Source organism: Lonchura striata, chromosome 7 (genome assembly GCF_046129695.1).
Source record: "Lonchura striata isolate bLonStr1 chromosome 7, bLonStr1.mat, whole genome shotgun sequence".
Classification (NCBI taxonomy): domain Eukaryota; kingdom Metazoa; phylum Chordata; class Aves; order Passeriformes; family Estrildidae; genus Lonchura; species Lonchura striata.
Window position 1 is genome coordinate 18,605,080 of NC_134609.1, and position 26,638 is coordinate 18,631,717.

General features: G+C 63.8%; 4 protein-coding genes across 10 annotated transcripts; 2 read left to right on the top strand and 2 right to left on the bottom strand.

Moving 5' to 3' along the window:
* The first annotated feature begins 224 nt into the window (after positions 1 to 224).
* On the top strand, positions 225 to 1,788 carry LOC110473689 (V-type proton ATPase subunit e 2). Its single transcript, XM_021536440.3, has 4 exons — positions 225 to 344; positions 422 to 469; positions 664 to 807; positions 1,046 to 1,788. Exons 1-3 carry the CDS (start codon positions 241 to 243, stop codon positions 755 to 757), a joined length of 246 nt encoding a protein of 81 aa, XP_021392115.2. The 5' UTR covers positions 225 to 240; the 3' UTR covers positions 758 to 807; positions 1,046 to 1,788.
* A 645-nt stretch (positions 1,789 to 2,433) lies between these two features.
* On the bottom strand, positions 2,434 to 7,407 carry ENTPD7 (ectonucleoside triphosphate diphosphohydrolase 7). Of its 5 annotated transcripts, none has more exons than XM_077784651.1 (13): positions 7,324 to 7,407; positions 7,095 to 7,253; positions 6,811 to 7,016; positions 6,578 to 6,728; positions 6,118 to 6,221; positions 5,992 to 6,048; positions 5,577 to 5,725; positions 5,334 to 5,500; positions 4,899 to 4,943; positions 4,250 to 4,574; positions 4,069 to 4,154; positions 3,799 to 3,960; positions 2,434 to 3,647 (listed from the first exon to the last, which is right to left on the bottom strand). In XM_077784651.1, exons 1-13 carry the CDS (start codon positions 7,329 to 7,331, stop codon positions 3,419 to 3,421), a joined length of 1,848 nt encoding a protein of 615 aa, XP_077640777.1. In that variant the 5' UTR covers positions 7,332 to 7,407; the 3' UTR covers positions 2,434 to 3,418. The 5 variants fall into 5 exon arrangements, with proteins under 5 accessions (XP_077640777.1, XP_077640776.1, XP_077640779.1 ...); XM_077784650.1 differs by having other exon boundaries at positions 5,334 to 5,503; XM_077784653.1 differs by lacking the exon at positions 4,899 to 4,943.
* A 504-nt stretch (positions 7,408 to 7,911) lies between these two features.
* On the top strand, positions 7,912 to 19,061 carry SLC25A28 (solute carrier family 25 member 28). Of its 2 annotated transcripts, XM_021536431.3 has the most exons (4): positions 7,912 to 8,370; positions 8,466 to 8,694; positions 9,489 to 9,545; positions 10,925 to 12,017. In XM_021536431.3, the coding sequence occupies exons 1-4, from the start codon at positions 7,948 to 7,950 to the stop codon at positions 11,440 to 11,442; spliced, it is 1,227 nt and encodes a 408-aa protein (XP_021392106.2). In that variant the 5' UTR covers positions 7,912 to 7,947; the 3' UTR covers positions 11,443 to 12,017. The 2 variants fall into 2 exon arrangements, with proteins under 2 accessions (XP_021392106.2, XP_077640781.1); XM_077784655.1 differs by lacking the exons at positions 7,912 to 8,370; positions 8,466 to 8,694 and adding an exon at positions 19,039 to 19,061 and having other exon boundaries at positions 8,713 to 9,545; positions 10,925 to 11,487.
* Positions 19,062 to 20,883: 1,822 nt separating this feature from the next.
* NKX2-3 (NK2 homeobox 3) lies at positions 20,884 to 22,521 on the bottom strand. Of its 2 annotated transcripts, none has more exons than XM_031505139.2 (2): positions 22,179 to 22,521; positions 20,884 to 21,524 (listed from the first exon to the last, which is right to left on the bottom strand). In XM_031505139.2, exons 1-2 carry the CDS (start codon positions 22,519 to 22,521, stop codon positions 20,884 to 20,886), a joined length of 984 nt encoding a protein of 327 aa, XP_031360999.1. The 2 variants fall into 2 exon arrangements, with proteins under 2 accessions (XP_031360999.1, XP_021391931.1); XM_021536256.1 differs by having other exon boundaries at positions 20,884 to 21,520; positions 22,169 to 22,521.
* Positions 22,522 to 26,638: the final 4,117 nt, after the last annotated feature.

Sequence of the window (26,638 nt, forward strand, 5' to 3'; positions counted from 1 at the left end):
GCCGTAAAGCAGGTGTGTGCCGTAAAGCAGGTGTGTGCCATACAGCAGGTGTGTGCCGTAAAGCAGGTGTGTGCCGTAAAGCAGGTGTGTGCAGCGCTTGTGTCTGCCGCCGCTCCTTTGGCTGCCACGTGCCGAGGGAGGCGGGGCCGGGCCGGGCCGAGCGGATCCGCCAATGGGAGGCGGCGGCGCCGCCGGCTCGGGCGCGGATTGGCGGGCGGGGCGGGGCGGGGCGGGGCGGCCATGGCGGCGCACGGCTCGGCGCTGCCGCTCGTTCTCTTCTCCGCCTTCTGGGGCCTCGTGGGCATCGCCGCGCCCTGGCTGGTGCCCACGGGGCCGGACCGCGGGTGAGTGGGGGCTGGGGGGCGCCGGGCCGGGGCTCGTGCAGCCGGGCCTCCCCGTGCTGACGCCGCTGTCTCCGCAGGGTGATCATCACGATGCTGGTCACCACCGCCGTGTGTTGCTACCTCTTGTGAGTACGGCGGGCCGGGCCCGGTACCTTCCCCCCACCTCCGCTGGCTTCACCGCGACCGGTGGCATCTGCCCGGCCTCCTCCACGGGTGGCCGGGACAGTCCCCGGGCCGCGGCCCGCCCCCTCCCGGGGCAGCGGCCGCTCCCGGCGCTGTTCCTGCCGCGGGGGTGACGGCGGGCTCCGTCCCTTTGCAGCTGGCTCATCGCCATCCTGGCCCAGGCCAACCCCCTGTTCGGGCCGCAGCTGAAGAACGAGACCATCTGGTACGTGCGCTTCCTCTGGGAGTGAGCAGTCCCTGGGAGCCGGCACCTCAGCAGAGAGCCCATCGAGCCATCCCCGTGAGTGGGCACACAGCCGGGCTGGCGGATGGCCCTGCTTGCCTGCCTGGACCTGGCTGGGGAGGGAGCTGCAGCTCAGCCCTTGCTGGGCCGGGGGAAATGCTTTGCTGGTCCCAGTGTGGGGCTGCTGGCTCTGTGCTGGGCCTGAGCAAATCAAGCATTGTAATTCTTACATTTGTGGGAGCTGCCTCATGAATGCAGCTTAGTGCTAACTTCTCTTCCTTTCTCCCTCCCCCAGCTGTTGTAGCTGTTCCAGCCTCTACCCTCCTGTACCAAACAGCCCCCAGAGGTGCTGGGAGAGAGGGTAGACCCGCTCCCCAAGCACACCTGGAGCACTGCAGCCTGGACCAATGGATGGCTGGGCCCCCAAGCATGGCAGGCAAGATCCCTGGATGAGGGCCTACTCATCCAGCCCTAGGAGCAGCCACACTGCCAGGGAGAGATCCCTTCAGCTGGCCAGTGCTGCAGTGGCTGAGCACCATCCTGTGAGGAATCTGTGTGTGGTACAAGTGGGTCCTGTCCCAGCAGTGTTCTTCCTACCCTCTTGGTGTGTTCAGCCTTAGCCCCCATGTGAAACCCCTCCTCGTAGCTTAAGCTGCCCAACTAGTTGCCCTGTCCCTGATCATTGCATCCACTGACTACCATCTGCATGAGAACATAAGAGCCATTGCATCCTCTGTGGTCTGGCCAGTTCCCTGTGGTGGGAGAACCAGAGGGTTGATCCTAGAAAAGCATGCAAAGCCCCTTGGGTGTGATAAGGGAGGCGTTGGGGTCTGCTGGCAGGGATGAAAAGAGGGCTGTCTCCCACCTGAGCAGTAATGTTTAGGTATCTCCACCATAAGATGGGTCCAGGTTCTGAGGTGAGCCAAGTAGGGCATTGTGTTTCATGTTTCCCCTTATTTATCAGATAATTTATCTGTACTTATTTATTTGTCTGTGTCATTTAGCTTGTGTTGTGGAAATAAATCATTTTTCTAGTAAGTCATGCTGGACGCTGATTCACTTGCTGTTTTGAGGCTGAGCAGCAGTCTTGGCCTTATTCAGACACCTTTCCTTTCCCCAGCACTGTTCTTGCACCATGAGACCAAGGCTGGAATCCTCAGATGTGGAGGTCAGTAGCAGGCTGGTGTGTGGAAAGTTTCATCCTTGATGCCACCTGTGTGCTCATGCTGTGGGACCAGGGTCACAGGGAGGGAACTGTGTGTGCTAGAGAGAACTGGCTACTTGCCCAGCCTCTTGCAGCTGTGCAGGGACCATTTCCATGGTGGTAGAACAGCTCAGTGGCCTCTTTGCCAGGCAGCTAAGACTCAGGTGAGGAATAAAGGAAAAAAGCAGAGACCAACATCTTGGAGGGGCTCTAAGTGGGCAGGCTTTTCCTCTTAGAAGAGGGCAGCAAAGGATTCTGTTTCCAAGAATTCCAGCAGTTTGGTTTGGATCAGAGCACCCCTTGCTGCTACCAGCTCAGTTAAGCTCAGTCCTGCTGGAATCAGAGTAATGCTGGCAGGAAAGGAGCTCCATCATCCCACTGTGGCAGCAGGAAGCAGCAACAGAGCTGTGCAGACATGCAGCCACCCAGCCATGCCACCATCGCTGCTGGGAGCTGCTTGCTAGGAAATGAGACAGTGCTGGATGGCTCACGGGGTTTGTTTATTGCTACAGGAATGGGAACAGCTGAGTTCAGTAAAGTGACAAACTTCATTGGACCACTGGTGGGGCTGCAGCCCCAGGGAAGGTTTGTGCCTGTGTGCACAGCTCAGGCCTGGCCTGTCCTGGGGCCATGAGCTGGGCTGGACTGAGGTGGCTCTCCCAGGGGCAGGCCCAGCCCACCCCCTTGGAGGAAAGAACCACGGGTCCTGACACTGGTACCTGGGACAGCACAGGGCAGCTGTGCCCAGGAGGGAATGAATTAATGTGTGAAAGGAAAGACAGCCCACTTTGGTGGTGCCTCAAAAATCAATCGGTGAGCCCTCAGGGCTCAGTCTGGGATGTTGGGTAGGACTGTAGGATTGTCCTCAGAGGGAAGACATAGCAAAGAGCAGGACACCCCTTCAGGAATACTCCAAGAGGGGCCAGGCTGGGCAGAGCAGCCTGGTGGAGCTCATGGTTTACCTTGTTCCTGCAGTAAATTAGCTGGTGCCTGCTACTCTCCCAGCCCCAGGCTTGTCAGGGCCTGCAAAAGGCCACCCCAGGTGATGAACCACAGCACCTCACCAGGTTGCTTTGCAAACTGGTGGCTGAGTCATGGGGTGGCTCAGTGCTTCAGGCCAGAGCCCTGGTTTGGCTGCCTCAGTGATAGTGTCCTGTTATCTGAGGGATCTGCCAGGGCTGCAGCCTTGAGCCTGCTGGTAGCAGAGGACTTTGCTCTCCACCATGTAGTGAGGCAAAGGCCAGAGGCCAAGGAATGCAAAGATTAGGACTGGGGCAAGGTGGAGAAAGAGAAGAAAGCTCCCATGTCCATAGCTGCCTCAGCACACGGACTCCGGTTCTGACGCACAGATGATGGAGCGCAGACTTTGAGATGCTCTTTAAGGAGGAGTCCAAGCTCTCAGAGCCCAGGCTGTCAGCCAGTCCTGGTTCTGCTGGTACAACTGGATGCTGGGTACCTCTGGCATCACGGCACGCTCCCCTGGCCCAGCGGCACCACCACCTTGTCCAGCCAGAGCAGGGTGTGCTGTGCCGAGCGCAGCTGCCGGCGGTGGATGCGGCGCAGCCGCAGGAGGTAGAGGACGATGGCCAGCGCCACGACCAGGATGCAGGCAAAAAAGAGATAGTGGTTGTAGACAAAAGAGAGGCGCAGCCAGGAGGCGTGTGCTTGCCGGATGCTCTCCTGACGGAGATCCCTACGGAGAGGAACATCAGGACTGGCCACGAGATGCAGCGGGGCACTGCCAGGGACCTGCCGTGCTCTGTGCAGAGCCCTCACCCGGTGCAGTTACTCCTGCCCCTCCCCAGCCACCCTTCTCTGTGACGCCACCCGCCAGCCGAGGGTACCTGAGTGGCAGAAACCGCGTCTTGTAGAGGATGGCCCCCAGCGTCCACTGCACCTCCCGGTCGTACACCAGCTGGGCTGTGCGCAGGCTGGGGTAGTCCAGTGGGAACTGGAAGCCCTCGTGAAGGACTTGGTACACCCAGGCCGATTTGAAGCACTGATACCTGCGGACACAGCACACAGGAGCATCAGCCAGACGCTAACAACTGCACCGGTCCCTTTCCTGGCCCCCAGGAGCTCCAGCCATGGCACCTCCCAGCTCGTGCATTTACTTCAGCCGGTGCTGGTCAGCATGTGCCGAGTAGAGGCCGCCGCGGAAACGCTGAGTCAGCACCTCCCACCGCTGGCTGCAGTACTCCTGGGGGAAGGAGAAGTTGGGGTTCAGAACAGAGAAACCGCCCTCACTCCCAGCCCAGGAGCAGCCCAGCTCCCCCGGGCTGAGGCAGCACCCACCTGGGCAGCAGAGGTGAAGGTGGGGGCACTGTATTGGCCCCCCAGGCGCAGCACGTCCTCAGTGCAGTAGAAGAACTCCGAGAAGCCGTAAAACTCGCTGTTGCTGAAGTCGATGGGTGCTTTGTAGGTCTCCACCAGGGAGGCATGGCTGCCATTGGACCCTGCCAGGAGGGGCTGCAGCAGCTTTATACAGGCCTGCCAGTCCCCTCGTCCCCTCATGTGCAGGGTTTGGCTACCCCTCACCACCGTGTCCTCCAGCCCCACAGGCAGGCAGGGGTCCAAGAAGGGCATCTTAGGGCTCAGCCCTGTCTGCTGGTTGTGCAGGCTGGAAAACAGTCCAGGAAAAATGGCAATTGCACAGGAGTCCTATACCACATCCCAAAAGCCTAATCTAGCCCTGTTCCACATCCAGATGCCCTCTGCAGACCAGACTAGGCTGTGTCCTCTTGTGCCCTGCAGAGCCGGTGCCTTCCCTGCCACCTGCTAAGGCTGAACTCCCCAGATCTGTCACGCTGGCCTGCAGCTACGTGCTCTGAGCACCTCTAGGGTGCAACAAGGCACAGCCCACCCCACCCAGGACATGGGGATCTGTGCCTCTGCACAGCCCCTGGGGATCTGGAGGCAGGGGCTGCTCCCGGCACAGGAGTACCTGGGCACCAAGCCTCCAACTGTGGCGACAGCTTCATGTAGTGCTCTTGGAAGGAAAGGAGAAACAGGAGACAGAAGAGCTCAAGGTGGGGATGCAATGGAAAGTTGTGTTGAGTGAATCGGTGCTGGAGGAGGGAAAGTCAGAGCAGGAAAAGCCAAAAGCCACTAGGAGGGGCCTCCCTGTAGCCTGTCACAAGGAGAGAAGGAGGAAGGCAGGGAGCTGTGGCACTGGTAACGCCTGCCAGGCTTGGAGAACAGCAGCAGCCAAGCCCTCTGTGCCAGCCCAGGCACCAGCTGCTGCCAGCGTGGCTGTGGGAGCTGTTATCACCACAGGCAGCTCGTGAGGCAAATCCAAGGGGGAGAGCACAGCATGAAGGAACCAGCACCCCATTTCACAATGCTCTAGTGGGGGCACCACTAGGTGAGGCAGCAATACCGGTTGTGCACATAGGTTTGGTTCAGCACATGTTCCTCATAGCGCTGCCGGGCAAAATTGCCCCCGAAGCCCAGGAAAGTGTTGACGTAGACACGGTACATGTGGCCAGTGTGCTGCACGTCACAGCCCAGGTTGAATTCTGCCAGCAAGCTCTTGGCAGCCTCGTCCTGCTGACACACATAGGTCCATGATCAGCAGCAATCCAGGGAAGGCAGGAGCTGCTCTCGGGGACCAGACACGCACCTGCTGTGGGGAGGAGATGGCTCCGGTGTCGGGCACTTCGTAGGCAATCTGCAGGGAGGCGCCTCCCATGTCAAGGATCCCAACTGTTCGTTTCCGAACCAGGGACTTCCCCTGATCCCCGAGTGCTACGGTGACCACTGCATCCTCCTCTGCAACCCACAGCAGCATGTCAGCAAGAGGCAAGGCCTGGGGTAGCATCTTCTCCCTTCCACCATCACCCCAGAGCTGCTTCATGGGGCCCCTCCCCCTCTGCTGGCAGACCCCAAGGGCCAGTTGCACCTGGTCACCTCCCAGGTCCAGGAAAGTTTCACACTTATAATGTGCTTCAGAGGTTGATCTTAGCTACAGCACTGGTACAAAGTCCATCATGCTCTGCTTAGACCCTCCCAGCTGTTCTACAAGCAGCCAGACTCACCATCCTCATGATCAAACCGTCCCAGGACAAAGTTGATGCCAATCCAGGCATAGACACCTGCACAGGAAGAGGTCATTACAACAATATACTAAAGAGGAACAAGCAGTGCTTTGTGGCAGCTCCTACCTTCCTGCTTCCCTGAGATTACTTCTGCGTGTGATTTGGAGAAGAGGAAATCAAACTCCAGGGGCACATTTGTCACCAAGTCTTCCAGGATTGCAGCTTGCTGCCTGCAATGGTGCAGGAGAGGGAAAGATGCTGGTGAAGAGACCAGGAATCACACCGCACTACAGCCCCTGTTCAACCCCACAAGTTTAGCTGCTGCAGCCAGCATGCTTTGGAGATGAAAAACGGATCTATTTGAGATCCTCAGTCAAAAGCATCTCCTCTCAGCTCCCTCCTAGCATGCTAAAACTGCATCCCTTACCACTCACCCCTACAACACGCCCTTTCCTTTTTCATCCCCCCCCCCACAGGAATCTCGATTTTCCCGCAAGGTCCAAGAGCAGGCATCTGTATCGCCCCTCCTCGGGGCTGAGGGATCCCAGCGCACCCCAGGCTCGCCTGACAAGCGCGGCGGACTCACCGCTCGGGCAGCAGCCGCATGCCCGCCGTGCACAGGATGTACAGCGGCGTCTCCTTGTGCTTGCGCGGCGGGACGTGCGCGGCCGCGAAGCGCAGCAGCGGCCGCAGGTAGGGGGTGGCCTGCTCGGGGGCAGCCGCGGCCGCGGAGATGCCTGGCGAGAAGGGCGCCGTGAGCCAGCCCGCCCCGGCCGTGCGCGGGGGCTCGGGCTCGCACCGGAGAGGGGCAGCACGCACCGGGTTTAATTTTCTTCACGACGGGGCGGCTGCTCCGGTCCCTCATCTGCTTGATGTCCAGCAGGTCGTGGGGGTTGCCGTTGTGCGGGGGCCAGAAGTAGACGAAAACCCGGGACCCGCTGCTCCCGCAGTCCACCACCACCCCGTAATTAAGGGACGGGTCCTCGGTGTCCGTGGCCGTCAGCTCCTCCGCCCGCGCCAGGTACCTGCGGCACGGCGGCACGGCGGCTCAGCACCGGCGGCCGCCGGTGACCGCGCTCCCCGCCAGCCCAGTCCCCGCTCACCTCTCGTCCCGCCGGGGCGGCGCGGCCCAGCGGCGGGGCACGGCGGCCGCCAGCAGCAGCAGCAGCCCCAAGAGGAGAGCGAGCCCCAGCACAGCCGGGCGCTGCCGCGGCCCCGGGCACGGTCCCACCGAGCGCCACGACGGGCAGAAAACGCCGACCCTGAGGGCACAGACCACCGCTGAGCACCGGCACCGCGCCGGCCTCGACCCCCCGGCCCGGCCCCGCTCACCTGGCCATGTGCGCCCGCTGCCGCCCGCCCGCGCATCGCCGCCGCCGGCACCGCCGCCGGCACCGGCGGACACGTCACCGCCCGCCGCCGCCGCCGCGCCCCGCCGGCGGAGCCCCGCCCCCGCGCCGCGGCGGCCAATCGGCGCCGCCCGCCCTGCTGGAGCCACGCCCATCCTGCCCCGCGACCAATCGTACCGGGCGGGGCGCGCCCCCTCGCGCGGGCGGGGGCGGAGCCCGGCTTCGCCCTTGCTCCCGCGTCCGACCTTCGGCGGGAGGCGTCACGCGCAGCCTTCCGGCCAATCGCGGGCGCCCAAATACACAGCGCGCGCCCACGTCCGGAGTGGCGGGCTCGCCGGCCAATGGCGACTCTTCGGCCCCCCGGAGAGGCGGGGCGAGCGGGCCAAAGGTCGCGGGCGCGGCGGCCAATGCGCTGCGCGGTAGGGCGGGGCGCCAAGTTGAGACACCCAATGGGCTGCGAGGGCCGGCAGGGCGGGCAGTCCCGGCGGCCAACGGGCAGCGCGCCCGAACGCGCCGAGGAAGCGGCCGGCCAGTGGCGGCGCCCGAGCCGCGGCGCCGGCGGCCAATTAGCGCGGCGCGCGTGGGCGGTGCGCGGCCAGCCGAGCCAATGGGCGCGCCCCAGGGGCGGGCGCCGGCCCGCGGCGGCCAATGGGCGGCCGGGAGGGGCGGGGCGGCGCGGGGCGCGGCGGGCGCGGGCCGGGGCGGCGGCGGCGGCGGCGGCGCGATGGAGCTGGGGGCGGGAGCGGGGGCGGGCGCGGGCCCCGGCGCGCGGGGCGGCGCGGAGTCGGGCCGCGTGCTGCTGCTGCTGATGGGCGGCGGCGGCGGCGCGGGCCGGGCGCGGCGGGGCGGCGCGGAGACGGAGGTGGCGCCGGGTCCCGGTCCCGGCCCGGGGGGCCCCGAGCCGCGCTCCCCGCCCGCCCCCGACTACGAGGCGCTGCCCCAAGGCGCCGCCGTGTCCACGCACATGCTGGCGGGCGCCGTGGCCGGCGTCATGGAGCACTGCGTGATGTACCCCATCGACTGCGTCAAGGTGCGGCGGGCGCGGGGCGGGCGGGCCGGGGCGGCGGGCCGGAGCCCCGGGCTCGGTCTGACGGGCCGCGCGGCCGCGCCCGCCCCGTTTTGCAGACGCGGATGCAGAGCCTGCAGCCGGAGCCCGCCGCTCGCTACCGGAACGTGCTGGAGGCCCTGTGGCGCATCGCCCGCACCGAGGGCGTCTGGCGGCCCATGCGGGGCCTGAACATCACCGCCACCGGCGCCGGGCCGGCGCACGCCCTCTACTTCGCCTGCTACGAAAAGTTAAAAAAGACGCTGAGCGACGTTATCCACGCAGGGGGCAATAGCCATGTGGCCAACGGTACCGGCCCCGGCACGCAGGGTGGGAGCGGGGCGGGAGCGGCGGGCCTGGCGGTAGGGCGGTCCCGCCGCGGGTCGGGTGCCTGCATGTCCTAAAGCCCTGTGCTCTCTCCAGCCATGAGCCAGCCAAGCGGCGCCGGGCACGGGAAGCGGCGCCGGGCACGGGAAGCGCCGCTCCGCGCCTGCCAGAGCTGCTGCCAGGTATCTGGCCCGAAGCAGGTTAGTGGCCCTGGCTCGGGAGGATGCCGGTGGACAGCAGCTGCCTGCAGACAAGCTGGGACTGGCCGTGGCCCGTGCGTTGGCAGTGCCAGAGCTCGCCCCAGGAATGCCACATGGTTTCGGAGCCCGTCTCGCCATGGTGCCCGTTACTCGACTCAAGGACCCGCCACAGTAGGGGGAGCACGGGGCTGAGGGGAGAGCAGGGCGTGTTCCGCCCTTGGCAGGCACACAGAGGAGTGCCAGCAGGCTTCTCCGTGGGACGTGGGGACACCCGCCATCCTAAGGCCTCCCTGCCAGCTGGTGGCATTGGCCTGTCCCCCATGGAGCAGGCACAAATGAGTCCTCGTCACCCCGTGGGACATGGCAGCCTGTCACAATCTTCTCCCTCTCCATCTCACTCTGGGGGGGAACCCCTGAGGACCAGCCTGCCTTTTGGAAGGGAGATGGAGGCCACTTTCAGATCTCGCCTTTTTCAGGGGCCTCCTCCTGCGCCTTGGCCGGGGACCTGGGGCTGTGGTGGAGTCCCAGGGTCCCTCACCTTTCGCCCCCTCACATGTGGCAGTTCTTGTTTTGCAGGTGCAGCCGGGTGTGTAGCAACGTTGCTCCACGATGCAGCCATGAACCCTGCTGAAGGTAAAGATGGTCTTGGCCTCCCAGGAGGGGAGAATCAGGGTCTGCCCAAGCCTCTTGGGTCCCCTGTGTAGTACAGTGTTCTTGTTCTTGCCTGACTGCAGGGGTTCTTTGGGGGCCCATGGCTCCTGGTAGCTGCCTGTTATGGATAGGGTGGGTAGAACAGATTAACTCAGGAGCACAGCAAACCACGGTTTAGGAGGAGCTGGGAGGGAGGGCATGGGCCTTTCATCCAGGAGTTTGGCTGGGGACTGTTACCTGGGGCAGGAGAGAAGGCAACAGAGATGTGATTGGCACTGTCAAAATCATTCTAAGTGCATGGAAGCTGGGCACTGCTGTATTGAGATCTAAGGAAGAGGTGGTACGGTTGTGGGCCTGTGTTTAAGAGAAAATTAAAAGGGGGGGGGGGTTTAAAAACATGCTAGACAAGTTGGGAGAAGGGAGAGTTTGCAAAATGTCTGGAAGATGCTGGTTTCTATGAGCCTGGTACATATGAAAAAGACATAGGGAGTTAGTACTTTTACTAAGTCCATGAAGTGGTGGGAGAAGGAGAAGCAATGAGGAAAAACCAGTCATGAAGGTATTTTTCTCTCTTAAAACTGGAGGGCTTGTGATAGTGCAGGCTCCAGCTGATCAGGGCACAGAGCCTGCCTCCCCACTGCACGACAGGGACCCCGAGGAGCAGGCAGCTGCCAGACCATTGTCATGGAGCTTCTCTTGTCATGAGTGTACTAGTTCAGCATGGCATCATTCTTAGCTCCTTATGGTGACATTGAGATAGGGGGAGGTGGAACAGTGGCAGGCTGTGCTCTGGACTCCCCATCCCACTCTTGGATGTGTTAGGGGGGTTTGGTGTCTGAACCTTGCCTGGAGTGGCTGCATTTTGGCAGTGGCTGCCAGCAGTTCCTGGTTAGTGGGCTCTGCAATGAGCTGTGGTTATTCTGGGCTGCAGTGGGAGTGGCAGGGGAGTCTTATCCACATCGAGAGCTGTCTGGGAAATAAGAGGCTGGATGCCAGGGGGTTCTTCTGCCCAAGTGATAGCTCTGCAGCAGTGGATGGGGAAACATCGGTTGCTTGGGAGCAAGGGTGGATCTGGACTGTAAGCAATGGGATATCAGGATATTCCCTGGGGCTGTGGCATGTGAGTGGCTTCGTAGTGGTGATGTCTGTGTGACAGTGATGCCTCAGCAGCTCTAAATAGCTGGTGTCCTGTCTGGAGACACATGAGCACTGGTGGTTTGAGTTGTATCTCTTCGGCTCTTAGGCCAGTGTGACCAAACTCCAAGCAGTTGGAGGAAGCCTGGCTTTGTGTTCACCCTTCTCTCTTCTCTCCTCCTCCGCCCCGTGCCTGGGTCCTGGCTGCTGCCACCGCCTGTGCCAAGTGGTGAAGCAGAGGATGCAGATGTACAACTCGCCTTACCAGCACGTGATGGACTGTGTGCGGGCCGTGTGGCGCAACGAAGGGGCCGGAGCGTTCTACCGCAGCTACACCACCCAGCTCACCATGAACATCCCCTTCCAAGCCATTCACTTCATGACCTACGAGTTCTTGCAGGAGCAGCTCAACCCCCACAGACAGTACAACCCAGGCTCCCACGTGGTCTCCGGAGCCTGCGCGGGGGCTGTGGCCGCTGCCGCCACTACGCCTTTGGACGTTTGCAAAACGCTGCTCAACACCCAGGAGTCGCTGGCCTTGAGCTCCAACATCAGCGGACACATCACAGGCATGGCGAATGCCTTCAGGACGGTGTACCAGGTGGGCGGTGTGACCGCCTACTTCAGAGGGGTCCAGGCCAGAGTCATTTTTCAGATGCCCTCGACGGCGATTGCCTGGTCTGTGTACGAGTTCTTCAAATACATCCTTACCAAGCGCCAGGAGGAGCGTCGGGCTGGCAAGTGATCCAGAGCCAAACGCCGTTCCAGACCTGTCTCACATCCCCTCCTGGTGTGTCTTCTGACCCCTCTCCCTTTTTGGTTTGGTTGTGTTGAAGAGAGGGGCAGTGAAGCCCTTTGGGGTTTAGCGATGCCATTTTTTGCCTGTGGCTGTTGCAGCGCTGCTCAGGCTGCACAGCTTGCTCTCTGCTGGGCTCCTCCGAGATGTCCTGCTGGCAGCTGCAGCCCAGGTCACACGCCCTGGCACTTTGGTGGAGCTGTGCTCCTGATTCCCTTAACCACAACATCTCACGCAAAACTCGGCCCTGCTCAGAGGGAAGGTGAATGTTCTGGCCTGCCCCAGCAGGGCCAAGCTGAGCTCGCAGTCACCAAGGAGGGGGTGACAGTGGGATGCTGGGGGCTTGGTCTGGCTTTTGGCTGAAGCAAAGTGCAAGTCTTGGCCGTTGTCTCGTAGCACGCACAGTGATGCTGACTGCCCTGGTGGTGGTGGTGGGCGAGGGGAGGATGGCACTTGAGGAGGGAGCCTGTAGGTTTGTTCTTGTTCCTGCTCTTGACACCTCCAATAAAAACAGTTCTGCTCAATCCTCATGTCCCATTCTTACTCCAGCATGGCCCAGCTCCCAGCACTGTGCCTTTGTGACTGTGCCTGTGCTGAGCTCTTTTGATGGATGCCAGAGCAGGGGGGGGAAGAGCAGCCTGGGAGTGGTGGTGGGAGAAGGGTGCCTGTCTGGCCCAGTCACCCTGGTGACATGCAGGGATGAGGGTGCCCCCATCCCCTCTGGGTCATGGTCCATCACCTGCTGCTGCTGTGAGTTGTGACCCTGGAGGAGAAGCTGAGGTTTATGTTCCTTGGCAAAGTGGTCCCACACCCTCCATCTGATTGGGGTCCTCAGGATGCTTCCAAATTGCTCCAAATGGAGATGTGGGCAGGAGGGGTTGTGTGTCAGGAACAGCGCAGGAATTCGGTGCTGAGTGAGGCTGGTTGGCTTTGTGCACCTCATACAGGAGATTTGGGGCTCGGCAGAGCCCTGTAAGTTTGAGTAATTAGACTAGTTTGATGCTTGATGAGCGTCTCAAGATTGCTCAAAGTGCTAATATTTTTTCCAGTCTAGAGGTAATTAGTAGAATAACTTTTTTTTTTAACTTGTTAATTGCCTCGATGCCAGTTTATTTCAGGGTCCCACCCAACTATGGAGCTGTGAGCTGAGCACTGAAGTATTGCCTCATTGTGCTGACCTGCCCAGAGCAGATCTCTGGGTTTCTTGAACGAGGTGCTTGTGGGTGATGCCTGACTCGCCCAGTGTTTTCAGGTGTGGCACGTGTCCCACAGAGTCATGCCCAAAATAATTCCCTGGAGGAAATGCATTCACAGCTGTGGTATGTGCTGCTGGTGGGTATCTGGGTCGGATTAGAGCTGCTCCAGAGGATCTGCTGGCCTGACCTGCCCGAAAGACTGCTGGAGTGGGCTGTGGTGAGGACAGAGGGGTTTTCCTGTGGCTGGCAAGGCTGCTGGGTAAGCAAGGGGAATGTGCTGCCCTCAGTGGCTTTGGGCTCCAGCATGGCTGGGGGGCAGGGACCCCTGCACTGCATGGCTGGGTGCTTAACACCCTGCCCAAACCCCAGCCCAGCCCTGCATTCGCTTTTCCCTTACACATCTCTCTTGCCTGGTTCCTCAAGGTGGTGAGGGAAGCTGAATGACCACCTGTGGGATTTTTGATGGCTGCCTGGCAGGTCTGGATGTCCCTGGCACTGCTCTGCAGCCTGGGTCCTCCTGGTTGTGTGCTGCACCCATCCTCTGCTCCCTGGCATGGGCTGCAAGCTCCTGGTCCCTGCTTTATCTGCACAAGCAGAAGGGTGAGAAACTCCTTAAAGACACAAAAGCTGCAGGAGGTCAGGAAATTGAAGTTTTCCCACTATTTCAGGAGCTGTGACTTTAAGAAATAGTCTGAGTATTGCAAGATTTGGCAGCCCTGCAGCTCCTCCACCCAAGAGGGAGAAGCAGAGATGGCTGGGAGAGACCAGAGCAGGATTAGGTTGGAGGGCAGGGCATTAGACAGGAGTTTGCAGAAGATGGGTACATCTGGGCTTTGCCAGGACTGGTCTCTGCCCAGGAGCTGAAAGCTGTTGGCAGCAGAGCTGCAGCTTTGCCTTGAGCTCTCACCACACACTGGGGCAATGGCAAACCCCATGGAGGGAAAAGCATAAACAGACTGGGGCTGGGGCAAGATTCACACTATTAAGTCCATCAGCTGCTGGAAGAAGCTCTATAAATGTCAGTGGATGAAGGCATGATTGAAAGTGTCTCTAGGATGTTTTCCAGGAATAACAACCCACAGAAGTGCTGGGGGAGGGAGTGAGACCCCCAGGAACAGGGAGATGGTGAGTCAGCACAGCCCAGAAATGCTGCTATGTGAGCAATTGGCCTAAAGCACTCCCCTGGCAAGGGCACAGCCTTCCTGCTCTCCCGGCGCTTTGCCAGCCTCCCAGCAGCAGCTGGGGTTTCACAGTGCAGGAACAGCAGCCCTGTTCTGGGTTTGGCACTGCAGGGACAGTGGAGCTGCCATGGGGATTCCCAGATATCCCTTGGGACAGGCCACAATGGACAGGAAAAATGTCCTGCTGCCATCTCTTAGCTGAATGCCTGACACAAACTAAGGGCTGGTTGTGGCAGTTTGCTGCTGCTCCCCAGCTCTGCCAGGGTGGGGGTGTTCCCTTGCCAGACAGACTGGTTCCTCTGGCACCTTTGGCATCACGAGGTGCCTGGAGGCAACGGAGTTATTGGCTGGTTCAGCTCTGGCTGCTGCCTTTCCAAGGTCTGATAATGCCTCAGTGTGGCCACGCTGCTCTGGGTCTGTCCTATGGCCTCCTCGGTATTTGGCTGTGCTTCGAGTGAGATCTCTCCTCCTACAGCCTCTTCTGAGTGAAGAGACTATTTTTGGCTTTCCAGCAAGGAAGCAATGCTCAGCCCAGCAGAGTTTTGCAGACTATCCCTTCTCCCCTCACCTCCCTGCAGGATCCCCAGCCACATCCTGCACAGGCAGGGATTTGCTGCCTTGCCTTCCTGTGTCCAGCTGTCCTTGAGCCCCATCCCGGTGTGCTCTGGGTCGGGAGAGCCCTGCAGCCCCTGGCCAGGCAGAGCTGGGAGGCCCCACTGGCCTGGCCCTGCCCCAGTTGCAGGTCTGGGGCTGCACTGCTGTGCCGTGGCACAAGCCCAAACTATTGCAGGCAGCCCGAGGCTGCTGTGCCAGGAGCAGCTCAGGAGCCCCCAGCTCTGGCCTTCCTGGGGTAACTGGAGATGGCTGCACTCCTGCAGGATAAGGGCAGAGCTGGGGGCTGAGGGTTTGTCTTACTCAGAGAAAGAAGGGGGGGGAGATCTCTCCAGTGTCTGTCCTGTACCTTCAGCTGGGGCCAGTGGGCTCCTGAGCTGCTGCTGCCTTCGTGACCCCACACAGGGCACTGGGGTCCCAGTGCTCAGAGGCTTTTGTCAGCCCAGCTTGGGGGCAGGCAGGGGGGCAAGAGCACTGCCCTGGGAAGCACATCCCTGGGCTGTGCCAGCACCCTGGGCTGTGCCAGCACCCTGGGCTGCCCTGATTCCTGCTCCTCTGCAGAGGGTGCCTGACAGCCCTGCTGGGTGGCAGGAGGTGGCTGGAGCCCATGGGGAGCACAGAGATGGGCTCCCAGCCTCCCTCCAGCCCCAACCCACCCTGGCTCTGGGATTCCTCAGGGCTGTGTCAGGCTCCAATAAAGCTGTACAAGTTCTCATGACCTCCCGGCCTTCCAGCAGTGCTGAACACGAGCACTGGGGCTCCTGGACACAGAGCAGACATTGCCTCTGGTGGGCCTGGAAACCCCCTCCTCACCCACATCGCTGCCTGGCTTAGACTGAGAGGCAGCTCTGGGCTGGGCTGGTTCCAGCCTGCCTGGCTCTGTCCAAGCATGGCAGTGCAGGGAATAGCCTGAAAGGCTATTTCCCTTTCTAGGCAGGGAATATACCCTGAAAGGTAAAGCTGAGGCCGAAAACCTTCTTTCCTGTCTATAGAGAATCACTAGAAGAAGCAATCCCCTAGGCTGGGCTGGGACAGCTCTGGGCATGTTTGCTGTGATGGGGAGATGCTGGGTGAACACCCCTACTTAGTGCAGGCTCCTGTGTCAAATTCCCCCCAATAAGGAACTGCAAAGTGGCATCCTGACTGGAACTGGGGTTGCACTGGGGAGGTGACAGAGGTGGGGAAGGAGCTGCTCCTGGGCTGGATGGGAGTGGCACAGGGGTGGCAGCAGGGGTCACTCTTGAAGTATCCTCACGTGGGTGAGGTCAGCTCGGGCATGCTGCGACACTAGAGCTTGGTCCGGGATCATCCTCAAAAGCAGCTGAAGCAATGGCTGTTCCAGGGGACTGGTGGAGACTTCAGCCCTAACCTGCCCAGCCCAGCATGTCTGCAGATACTGCACTGGCAGCCGGTGTCAGCCCCAAAGAAAGCCTGGAATGCTCCCCGGGGCAATACAGCTTTGGGACTGACATAGGAGACTGCTGGCAGGCACTGACCATGTCTGGCATGCCGAGGTGCCAGGAAATCCAAGCATCTTTAGCTGCCCGTTAGACCTGAGCAGTATGTCACCTGGAGCATTGCCAAGGGCTATAAAAAAGGTGGGGAACTGGGCCAAAACTGGGCTGTGCCTCAACTGGGACACAGCTCCCTCTGGTGAGGATGCAGCTGCGACGGGCACCAGGCGCTGCACACCAACAGCAATCCCATGTCCTTGGGCAAGACCCTGCAGGGAGGGATCGCCCTAGCTAGAAGCTGCAGGCAGCGTTCAGGGCATCAGTTTTTACAGGAGCTCCTGGAATGAGGAGCGCTGCCTCCCGCGGGGGTCGGAGCCCGCAGGTGCCGTGGGGACATGGGGACACAGCCGCCTGCCCCGAGCCCACGAAACCAGCCCAGCCTTCCCCGTGTCCGGCCTGTCCCGCCGCCCCTCCCCGCGGGGACACCGCACCCTGCCCCGAGGCTCCGCAGCTCTCCAAGCCTGGGGGGATTCGGGCACCCCCGAAGCGCGGAACTCCGCGGGGTGGGGGGCAGGAGGGTGTCCGTCTGTCTGTCTGACACTCCCTGTCCCCGGGCGCCGGCCGATAGATGGCGGTGCCGTATCTCGCTTGGGGACAGCCCCGCGAGCAAGTGTCCCTGTCCCTGCTGGCAGTCCGGGGTACCCGAGCATCCCGGGCAGCACCCCGGGATCCCGCCGGCCCCGGCACCGCCCGCCTGCAGCAGCCCCGGGCGAGGAGGATCGTCCCCAGGGAAGTGTCTGTGGGTTTTATTTATTGCCTAGGCGGGAGACAGTGCCATGATGTCACCGGGAAGGGCTCTGGCAGGAGCAGGGGCAGCTTTGACCTTCAGCAGCACTGTGTTCTGGAGGGGATGAAGATTCAGTCTCCCTCTGTGGACAGGCCACCTGAATCCTTGGTTGAATCAGAGTGAATCCTTCGTGAGGCACCTGGATCCCTAGTGGCAGCCCTGTGCCTGATCTCACCACGGCAGGAAGAAGGAACAGCTCAAACATGCAGGTCCCGTCCCCCTGCTCAGTCAGGTGCAGTCTCTTGTGATGCAGTGACTCATCCACGCAAGGGAGGCAGGTCCCTGCGCCTTGTGCTGCAGGCAGGTAGTGGGAGAAAGCCTCGCTGGAGACTCCATAGCACAACCACCAATATTTTAATTACCTGATCCACGGCTGGAAAGAGTTTTCTTGGCACTGGAGAGTTCTTATGAGACAACTCCATATTGCCGTTGCCAGGAGGAGCTTCCAGCATCTCCAACACCTGAGGGCTCCACAGAGCCCCAGTGGCCAAGCAGCCTTAGCAGCTCCCAGCTCAAGGGCTGGGGTAGCTGCAGTGGGAAGCTCTGCAGAGCATGAGCTGACACTCAAATAGAGGACCAAGAGCTGGGCTCCACACTAGCAAATAGCTGGGTCCCCAGGCTCCCAACCCAGGCAGCAGGAGTGGGTATGACCAGGTTGAAGTAGACGGGACCAGAACTCAGTGATGCCTTCCCAGATCCACAGGCAGCCTGACCAGCCTCACTGGGAGCAGGCATCTCCCTCTGCACCCAGTTGAGCTCCTTGCTGATCTCCTTGCCACAGGTGGAGACAGAAGGATGAAGGATAAGAGGGGGAAGGGATGACCTCAGCAGTAGAGAGGGAGAGAGAAAGGGAAAATAGATGTCAGGAAGGAGAGGAAACCAGAGCATATCTGTGGTGCTGCAGAAGGAATAGCACTGCTTCTGTGTGATCCTGAGCATGATGGGAAGGCTACAAAAAAACAGCAATAACTGGGCTTTGGATGGAGCCTCCCTAGGGGTCACTGGACCAGACAAGTTCTGCTCATGGGCTTCTCCTTGTACAGGGAACTTGAATTAAAAACACAGCTGGAGCCTGCACACAGAGTGGGTCTGAGGCCTGGGGGTTAAAACCTAGCTGCCCCAGAAGTCCCTCTTTTCTTTAAATCAGTACACATAGAGAATCTCAATCTTATTCTTGTTTGAAATCAATCAGCAGCTTTACAGCTTGATTCCCAAATAGCAGTAAATCCCTCAATTAACCAGGAAGAAACACACACCCTCCTCCCCTTGTCCATGGCCATCCTCGTCCCTCCCTCTGATGTCCCTCTGGCCATGGCACCACCACAGCAGCACCATGCCAAAGGAATTTCCACCGGAGATTTCCCTGTGCCTCTCACCCTGCTGGAGGCATCCTGCTCCAACCTGGGGTGTGGGGGACAGGGTGCATCATGGGCGGGTGCTGCCTCCAGCACAGCCACGCAGCAACTTCCCCCCATTGTGTCTCCCCTCCCTGGGCAGCTGGTCCAATCTGCAATCTCCCACCATCTCCCTCCCACTGGCCTCTGCCGGCTGTTCCTCCTCTTTGGAGCGCTCCACTTCCGCCACCCTGCTCTGGGCCCTCCAGTGCTGCCATCTCTTTGCGCTGTTTGTCCGCCCCATCAGCTCAGGAGCTTTGGGCGAGGCTCTGCAGATGGGTCCCTCCCACTAACCCCTTGCCCTTCCTCCAGTCTGAGCTGGTGGGACAGCTGGGATCTGTCCCAGCAATGGGGCTTGCTGTGGTGGACATCTAGAAACTTCCAGCGCCATGCGACATCAGCCTGCAGTCAGACCTCTTGGAATCCCCCGACTGGGCGCTGCTCCAGCTCCGTGGAGGGAGAGAGGGGTCAGGGCTGTGACCAGACGCAAGCAGAGAGTGCTCTGCTGGGGCTGGGTACTGCTGGTGCTGGATCGTGCTGGTACTGCCTGGCATCCCCTCCTGCAACACGGCTGTGAGGTCCCTGGGTGTCCTTTTGCTTTACAGAACTGCCTATGCTCCAGAGACCGTGACTACAGACCTGGGCAGCATGTCCCATGCCCGGGCTCTGGTCTGAGCCAGAGGTTCTGGGTGCTGCTGAGATGCAGTGGATTTCTCATCAACTGCCATGTACTTTGAGGGGATGTGTTAAGCTGAGAACTCCTCTCACACACCCTAATTTTGGAGGAGCTTCTATTGTGGTTACGGTTCCTGTGGCTTGCAGGCTGCAGTATTAACTCACATGAATCCCCTATTTTTGCAGACAAGTCTGGCAGAACATGGAGGAAAACGCAACTCCTTCCTATGGCAGAGACAAATCTCTCTAGCCTGACTGCTACTGTGAAGAAAGCGCATTACCTTTGTTCTTTGCTATCCTGTTTCTACCCACGAGACCACAGGGCCTTAACCGCTCATCTCTGAAAGCCAAGAGCAGGGCCTGGGCTTCCTCTCCTGCGACACCTTACTGCCATGCAGCAAACAATCAGCTGGGCGTGCCGCATCCTCTCCCAGCGCCGGCCCCGTGAAGCCCGCTGGTCTCTCGCGGGACAGCGGGGTGCCGTGCCGAGCCAGGCTGGGAGCCGGGGCCTGCGGGTTGCCCACTGTCCCCGCAGTGGGAAATTTCTCCGGCTCCTTTCAAACAGCAAACCCCGAAGGTGCACGTTCAGCTTGAGTGGTGGGAATGTGCAGCGTAAAACCCGGGGTTAGTAACGTCAGCGGTCGTTACCTGCTGCTTCTGCGAGGGCAGAGCCTGGTCCTCTGCTCGGGACACAAGGACTGCCACGCAACACACACGGGGAGGTCACGGTGGGCAGCTCTGGGCCAGGGGGGTGGCACAGCGAGCCCCCGGTCTGCGTCCGTCACGCAGGCTCCAAGACGACTGTGCTGCAAACACCTTCGGAGAGCCAGCGTCGCGGCCGGGCAGATGTGCGGGACGGCACGGGAGAGCTCCCGGCGCCTCTGGTCGCTCCCGGCGCCCGGGGTGCCCGGCCGGCCGCTGCTGCCGCGCCGCTCTGCGGGCGTCCGGCCCGCCCCGGCGCGGCCCCGGCGGCGGCGCTGGGCAGGACCCGCACGGCAGAGGCACGGCCGCTACCGCCCCGAGAGCGCCTCGGTGGCGACAGCGGGACCGCGCGGCCGGGGACGGGGCAGGCGGCAAGCGACCCCGCGGCCGGTCCCGTGGGGCTCGGGGGCCTCGGCCGCCCCCTCCCCCTGCAATCGAGCGAAATGGCTGAACATGTAGCAATAATGACCCGGCATTCAGGCTGCCCGGCCCGGCCGGCCCTAATCAGCGGCCCGCGGACCCCCCTCCTCTTCCCCTGCGCTCCCAGAATGGGGAACAAAACCCAGCACGTTTCTGCAGCCCCCGCGCATAAAGCGCCGGGCCTGGGCCTCAGTGGGGGGCAAAGCGGCCCGTCAATCTCGGCGCCGGGGCCCCTTTGTCCCTCGCCTCCCTGCCACACCTTTTGTTCCCGAATCCAATAAGCGCCTATTCCCGCTACCTTCCTCGGCGGCTCCTTTCAGCGCCGGCCCGTCGGCCACAATGGGCCCGGCTCTGAGCTACGCGGCCCCATTCAGCGCCCTTGGCACGCTCACAAGCCGGCCGGGCCGCCCTGCCCTGCGGGCACGACGCGGCGACCGCCCCGCCGCCGGGCACGGGCCGGTGGACGAAGGAGGACCGGGCGGCGAGTATTGCACCTGGTTTATTGACTGACTGGGCGAGCTGGCGCTGGCAGTGACCGATACAGAGTAGATAGAGGGGCCGCGGCACTTGCGGGCCCCGCAGTCGGCTTTTTACAAGCAAAGCTGCTCCGCTGGCGCGGCGCGATCGGCTCCGGCCCGCCCGGCCCGCCCGGCCGTCGCGGCGGCTCCGCGGGGCGGCGGCGCTTCGCTGCGGGATCGCGCGGCCCCGTCCTGCCGCGCTGCTCCGCTCCGTCCGTCGCCGGCCTCGCACCGATGCTCGCAGGACAGCCGGGGTCCCGCCGCGCCGTCCCGCCGCCGCCTCCGGTCCAGGGCGCGTGGCGCGCAGCCGGGCTGCGGTGCGGGTGCTAACGGGGCCGCGGAGCCGCCGGGCCGTCCTGTCGGTCCGCTCCCGACCCTCAGTGCGTGCGGGCTACCAGGCCCGAATGCCCTGCAGTGCGCCCTGGCCACAGGAAGGCCCCGCCGCCGGCTGGTGCAGCGGCTGGCCGCCGCCGCTGAAACCCCCGAGGCCGCCCACGTTCACGAAGGGGCTGGCGGCCGCCGCCGGGCTGCAGGCGGCTTGCATGGACGCGCCGCCGGTGCCCGCCGGGTAGGTGCAGCCGTAGCCGGGGTTGTAGGAGGCAGCGTTGCCGTAGCCGTAGGCGGGGAAGCCATTGTAGGAGTAGGGCCCGTTGTACGCAGAGCTGTAGCCCTGCGACCCGCCGAGGCACGGCTTGCCGTCACGGACCAGCACGGGCACGGCCACCCTGCGCGGCGGCGGCGGGGCCGCGGGGCCGCCCAGCTCCAGCGACTTGTCCTGCCGCTGCCGCTTGCACTTGTAACGCCGGTTCTGGAACCAGATCTTCACCTGCGTGGAGGTGAGCTTGAGGCTGCTGGCCAGGTGCTCCCGCTCGGGCGCCGACAGGTAACGCTGCTGCTTGAACCGACGCTCCAGCTCGAAGACCTGCGCCTGGGAGAAGAGTACGCGCGGCTTCCTCCGGCTCCGCTGCTTCGGCCTCTCCGTCTCCTCCGCCTTCTCCGCTGCGTCCAGCGGCTTCTTCAAAACACAGCTCTCTGTACGGGGGAGCACAGGTCATGGGTGCGCCTGGCCGACGCCGGGCGCTCGCTGCTCCCGACGGGCCCCACCGGCGGACGAGAGCTCCGCGCCCGGCCGACCCCGCGCCGCTACGCGCCCGTCGGGGCATCGCGGTGCGGGCGGGGAGGCAGCGCTGGGACCGGCCGTCTCCGGCACTGCCGGTGTTTGCGAGGGCCCGATTCGGGCGGCGGGGCCGGGAACGTTCCCGAGCCTCCGGGCCGGCTGCGGCGTTACCGCTGCGGCACCGCGAGGAGAGCTCCGGGCCACGTCGCGCACAGAGCCGGGCACCTGCTCCGCCGCCGGGCCCCGCCGCAGCGCGTGCGGACTGGGCCTAACCCGACCCACCGCTACCGAAATTGCAGAGCCCGGGCCTGATCCGGCACCTCCGGACTGGAGCCATGCGGAGGCATTCCCCAGGGAGGACGCGAGCGAGGCGCGGAGGAGGGCGGTGGCGGCCCCGCGACGTGCCTGTCCCGGCTCGACATGGCCAAGGGACGTGGAGCGGGCAAAGCGCCCGACCTGGGCTTCGCGGGGCGATGCCCGAGGGCTGGGAACGCACCACGGGAAGCCAGCGCGGGGCCCGTCCCGGCGGGGCGGTGCAGTGCGGGGAGCGCGGCGGAGCCGATACTCACTTGGATCTCGGACCGCCGGGTCCAGCTCTTCTCCCGGGCCGGGAGCCTCGCAGGAGCTACGCAGCACGGCATGAACGTAGCTGTCGGCGGAGATCCGCGCGTCCGCCTGGCTGCCGGGCGCTGCCATGGGGCTCAGGTAGGAGAGCTTTTCCTCCTCCTCTTCCTCCTCGCCGTCGGAGAAGCGGGCGCCGTCGGCGGCGGCCAGCAGGCAGGCAGCAGGGTGGAAGTGGTGCTCCAGGTGGTGCGGGAGCTGGGCCCCATAGTGCGGGTCCTGCTGTTGCTCCAGGTTGAGGATGTCTTTGACAGAGAAGGGTGTGGAGGTGACGGGACTCGGTAACATCATCGGGGCAGCGCAAGCGGCCAGCAGTCCCGCGGGCCCGGCGGCGCTCGGGCGGCTGCTCGGCGGGGAGCGCCGCGCCCGGTGCGGGGGGAGCAGGCAGCGCCGAGAGACGAGGGGCCGCGCCTGCTTCTGTCTAAGTTGCCTCCATTAGCTCGGCGCTGGGGGTCTGCGTTTTGTTACAGCTTCTGCAGGGACAGCCAAAGGCTCGGGAGCCTCCTCTGCCCCGGGCCGGCACGTCACGGCAAGGAGGGGCCGGGGGCGGCCTCGCCATTGGAGAGAGGGGGAGGCAGAGCCGGCCCCCTGCCCGGCTCCGGCCGCCCGGCCAGAAATAGCAATGTATTAAGGCTGCACTCGGGGAGGCTGCTTTCCCGCAGAGCGCCCGCCGGCCCGGCACCCGCCCGGCGGGCGCGGGAACGGTGCGCCGGGGTCGGGGTCCCCGCAGAGAGCCGCGGCAGCCGCCGCCGCGCCTCCCAGTGCTAAGCACGTGTAGGTAGGTAGGGACCCCCGCCCGGGCGCGCCCCGCTGGCCCCTGCCCGCACACGGCTCGGTCCGGCCCCGGTAGGGGCCGACATGTGCAGCCCCCCGGCCCGGCCTCCCCGCCCCAGCAGCACGGCCCCGCAAGTGCTTCCCGCGGCGGCCCAGGACGCGTAGCGGAGGGGAGGTCCGCCTCCGCCACCCCGCAGCCCTCTCGCCGCCGGAGGCCACCCCGCCGTCCCGGACGGGCCGTAGCCATGCGACGTACACGTAGGCAACCCACTCCGCATTCCCCTGCACCTCCGGTCCCTTCGCCGGTGCCCCCGCAAATACCCCCGCGATCAGCCAATCTGCAGGCCGGCCCAGCTCGCCGCAGCCGGTGCGACACTCGTTCGCACAGGGGAACGCACGCTTCGCCGCCGCCGGATCGGGCCCCGCAGCCTGCGACCGCCAGGCCCAGTCGGGGCGGACCGGGCCGGGCCGGGTGGGCAGCCTGAGACCGCGGTAACGCGAGGCTGGGTGGGGAGCGCGATACCGCGATTGTTGGTGTTTCCTTTCGTTGTTTTTCGTTTTCTTTCGTTTCGTTTCGTTTTCTTTCGTTTCTCCCGCCGGTGACGGGCGTCCAGCGGGTTTCGCGGAGCCACCTCGCCGCCGTGCCGGCGGGTGACGCACCGAATGAGCCTGCCGAGCTCTTCCGCACTGAGGGTCCCCCGGGCACAGAACTTCGCCGGGCAGCGGCCGAGCCCGGCGGTAATGCGGGGGGGCCGCGGCCCCTCGGCGCTCCCCGCGGCCCCTGGACTTTTGCAGGGGCTCCGGGCTGCCGCGGCGCGGGGAGCGGGCGCACCGAGGGAGGGGCAGGGGGTCTTTGGTGAGATTTTTCGTTGTGATTAAAATCCTGCTGCCCCGCAGGGCTTGCATCAGCGACGAGGGAAGGCCACCGGAGCCGGGCGCGTACGCCGGGCAGGTGAGTGTCCCGGCGCCGGGGCTTCGCGGGGCCTTCCCGGGAATTTCTCTCGTGTTGTTAACGTCCGGCGGCTCCACGGTTTAGCGGCTCTGTCGGTGCTCTCGTATCTTCGTTTTTTTGCACGCTCCAGAGACGTAATTACTGCGGGCGCAACCCGGGACAGGAGCCCGAGTCCCGCGCACTTCTCCGCAGCTCATATGTTACCGGTCCCGCGGCGGGGCCGGTTCTCGTTCCTCCGGCGGACCCGACCGCTGCCAGCACGCAGCTTCAAACCCCTCGCCATGTAAATATGACGAGTCGGTCTCTTCTCGCCGTTCCCGTGGGAGACGCCTTCCTGCGGCCCGGACGGTGGACGGGGAAGGGCGCCCGCAGTAAGCAGGCCTGACCGGGCCCCGACTCTGCCCCGTGCTGCCGGTGCGCGAAGAAGCTCGGCGCTGCCTCGCTGCTGGGACCCCGAAAATAATTAGTAACAATTAGTTCCTTATCCGTGTTACACATCCGCCACCGTCCCGGGCCACTCCCGCCCGCCTCGGGGCCCCGGGCCCGGGAAGGTGCAGGCGCGGGGTCCGGCGGCAGTGCGGCGAGCGGCCGGGCTCTGCACAGCGCCGCGCTCCCCGGGAGCTCCAGTGCGGCCGAGCTTCCCGGCGGGGAGAACAGCGTCCAGGGCCGGCCGGTGCCCTTGGTGGTGGCGGCCATAAGAACTGCCGGGCCACTGCCGATGTCCGCCTGGGGCAGCAGCCGCCGTGCCGAGGGCCGGGGCCGCGCCCCGGTAGGGTCTGCTCGTTTGGCGCCGTGGCGCTCACAAGGATCCCGGACGGGCCGATCGCCGGGCGCGGCCTGCGGGCTCGGGGAACCTGGGTCGGGCATAAACGGTATATCGGGATGTCTCCCCCGGTGATACGAGTGGTTCTCCCGCTGGGACACACTCATTTGTGCTGCTGCCGGCCACACGGACTGCTCGGGGAACCCATGCCCGTCCGAGGGAGCAAGCCGCGGCCAGCCCTCTTCTTGAGCGCCCTATTCTCCGCATGTCTCCCGGTGCGGTAACTGACCCGCGCTTTCCCCCGCGCCAGCATGCCCTCTGTAGTGGAGGCGGATCGGTGAGTTCAGGCTGGGAAGGCCGGAGAAGCGGGGAGATGGTCGGGCCCGGCCGTGCCCGTACCGAGGCGGCTGACGCCGAGGAGCACGACCGGACCGGGGCGAGCAGTGCGGAGGTACAGAGACCTGGGGGAGGAAGGAGCAGGGCAGCCCTGGTACCTGCCGGCGGGTCTCAGCCCGGGTTGGGGTTGCAGGGCTTTCCCAAGCCGGCTGGGCTGGGGTCACCGGGCTATTAATGGTTATTTTATTTATATCATTAGCGGCGTCCCCTGAGCTCTGTTTACAGCAGGGCCTTGTTGTCCCGGCCGCTCCTGCGCTCTGTTTAGACAGGGGATTATTGTAATGGATGGAGCTCGCCGTGCGGATGCTGCAGCGGAGCCAAGAGCGCCGAGAGCCTCCCCCCCGGCCCGGGGAGCGAGCAGCAGCCCCGCTGCGGCCGCGCACACCGCGGCGGGCGGGCGAGGGAGCGAGCAGCCCGCTCCCACCCTAGGGCGCCGGCCGCAGGCAGCCCGGTAGCAGCGGCCGCGGCCGGGGGTCTCGCTCGGGGCGATGCTATCAGCACCAGGGCTGCTAATTGCTCCATTAGTCCTGCGGGTGCGGAGGGCTGGAGCCGGCCCCGCGCTAATGGCCGTAAACAAACAAACACGCTAATCCGGCCCTGTCTCCAGCCGCCGTGCTCGGGGAGCCAACGGGGCACGGCGGCGGGAGGCGCTGGGCGGGCGGCACCCACCTGCCCGCCGCCCCGGGAGCCCGGCGGCCCGCGGGCTGGGGCCGCAGCCGGAGCGGACCGCGCCGCCGGGAGCTGCCCCCCGCGCCCGGCTCTATTTACACAGAGCCTGCCCTTGTGTAAACGCTGCGCGCCGTGGTTTATCTCAGGGCCCGTCTGGTTCTCGTTCTCTGTCAGCAGCGCCCGGTGAAGGATGGCCCTTTCCCAGGAGTTCGATCCTGATTTATGTGAGAACCGCAGCGCGCCGGGGACGCCCCCGCACGGCGGGGCCGGCGACGCGACGCGGAGCGGCGGCGGGGCTCGGGACAGCGACCCGCCGCCGGGGCTCGGGACAGCCACCCGCCGCCGGGGCTCGGGACAGCCACCCGCCGCCGGGGCTCGGGACAGCGACCCGCCGCCGGGGCTCGGGACAGCCACCCGCCGCCGGGGCTCGGGACAGCGACCCGCCGCCGGGGCTCGGGACAGCGACCCGCCGCCGGGGCTCGGGACAGCCACCCGCTGCCGGGGCTGCCGCTGGGGCCGCGTCCCGTGCTGCCCGCAGCGGCTCCGCACGGTCCGGTCACCTGCCGGCAGCGGACCCCGCGGTCCTGTCGTGTCCAGGGGCACGGCAGGGCACGGCACGGCGCTCCGCCGTCTCCAGGGTGCGGCTCTCTCCGCACGCAGCCTCGGCGGCCCTCCCGGTGCCCGGCGGGCGCGCCCTGAGGGGCTCCGTGAGGAGGGCACACGGGGCGGCTCCGCCGCCGCTCCCAGCCCGGACTCACTCGCTGAGTGTGCCCACCCAGTCACGGCTCTCGGGGGAAACTATGGCGTTTATCCCTGCCCTGCCACTTGCACAGGAATGGCTCTTTTTTACAACT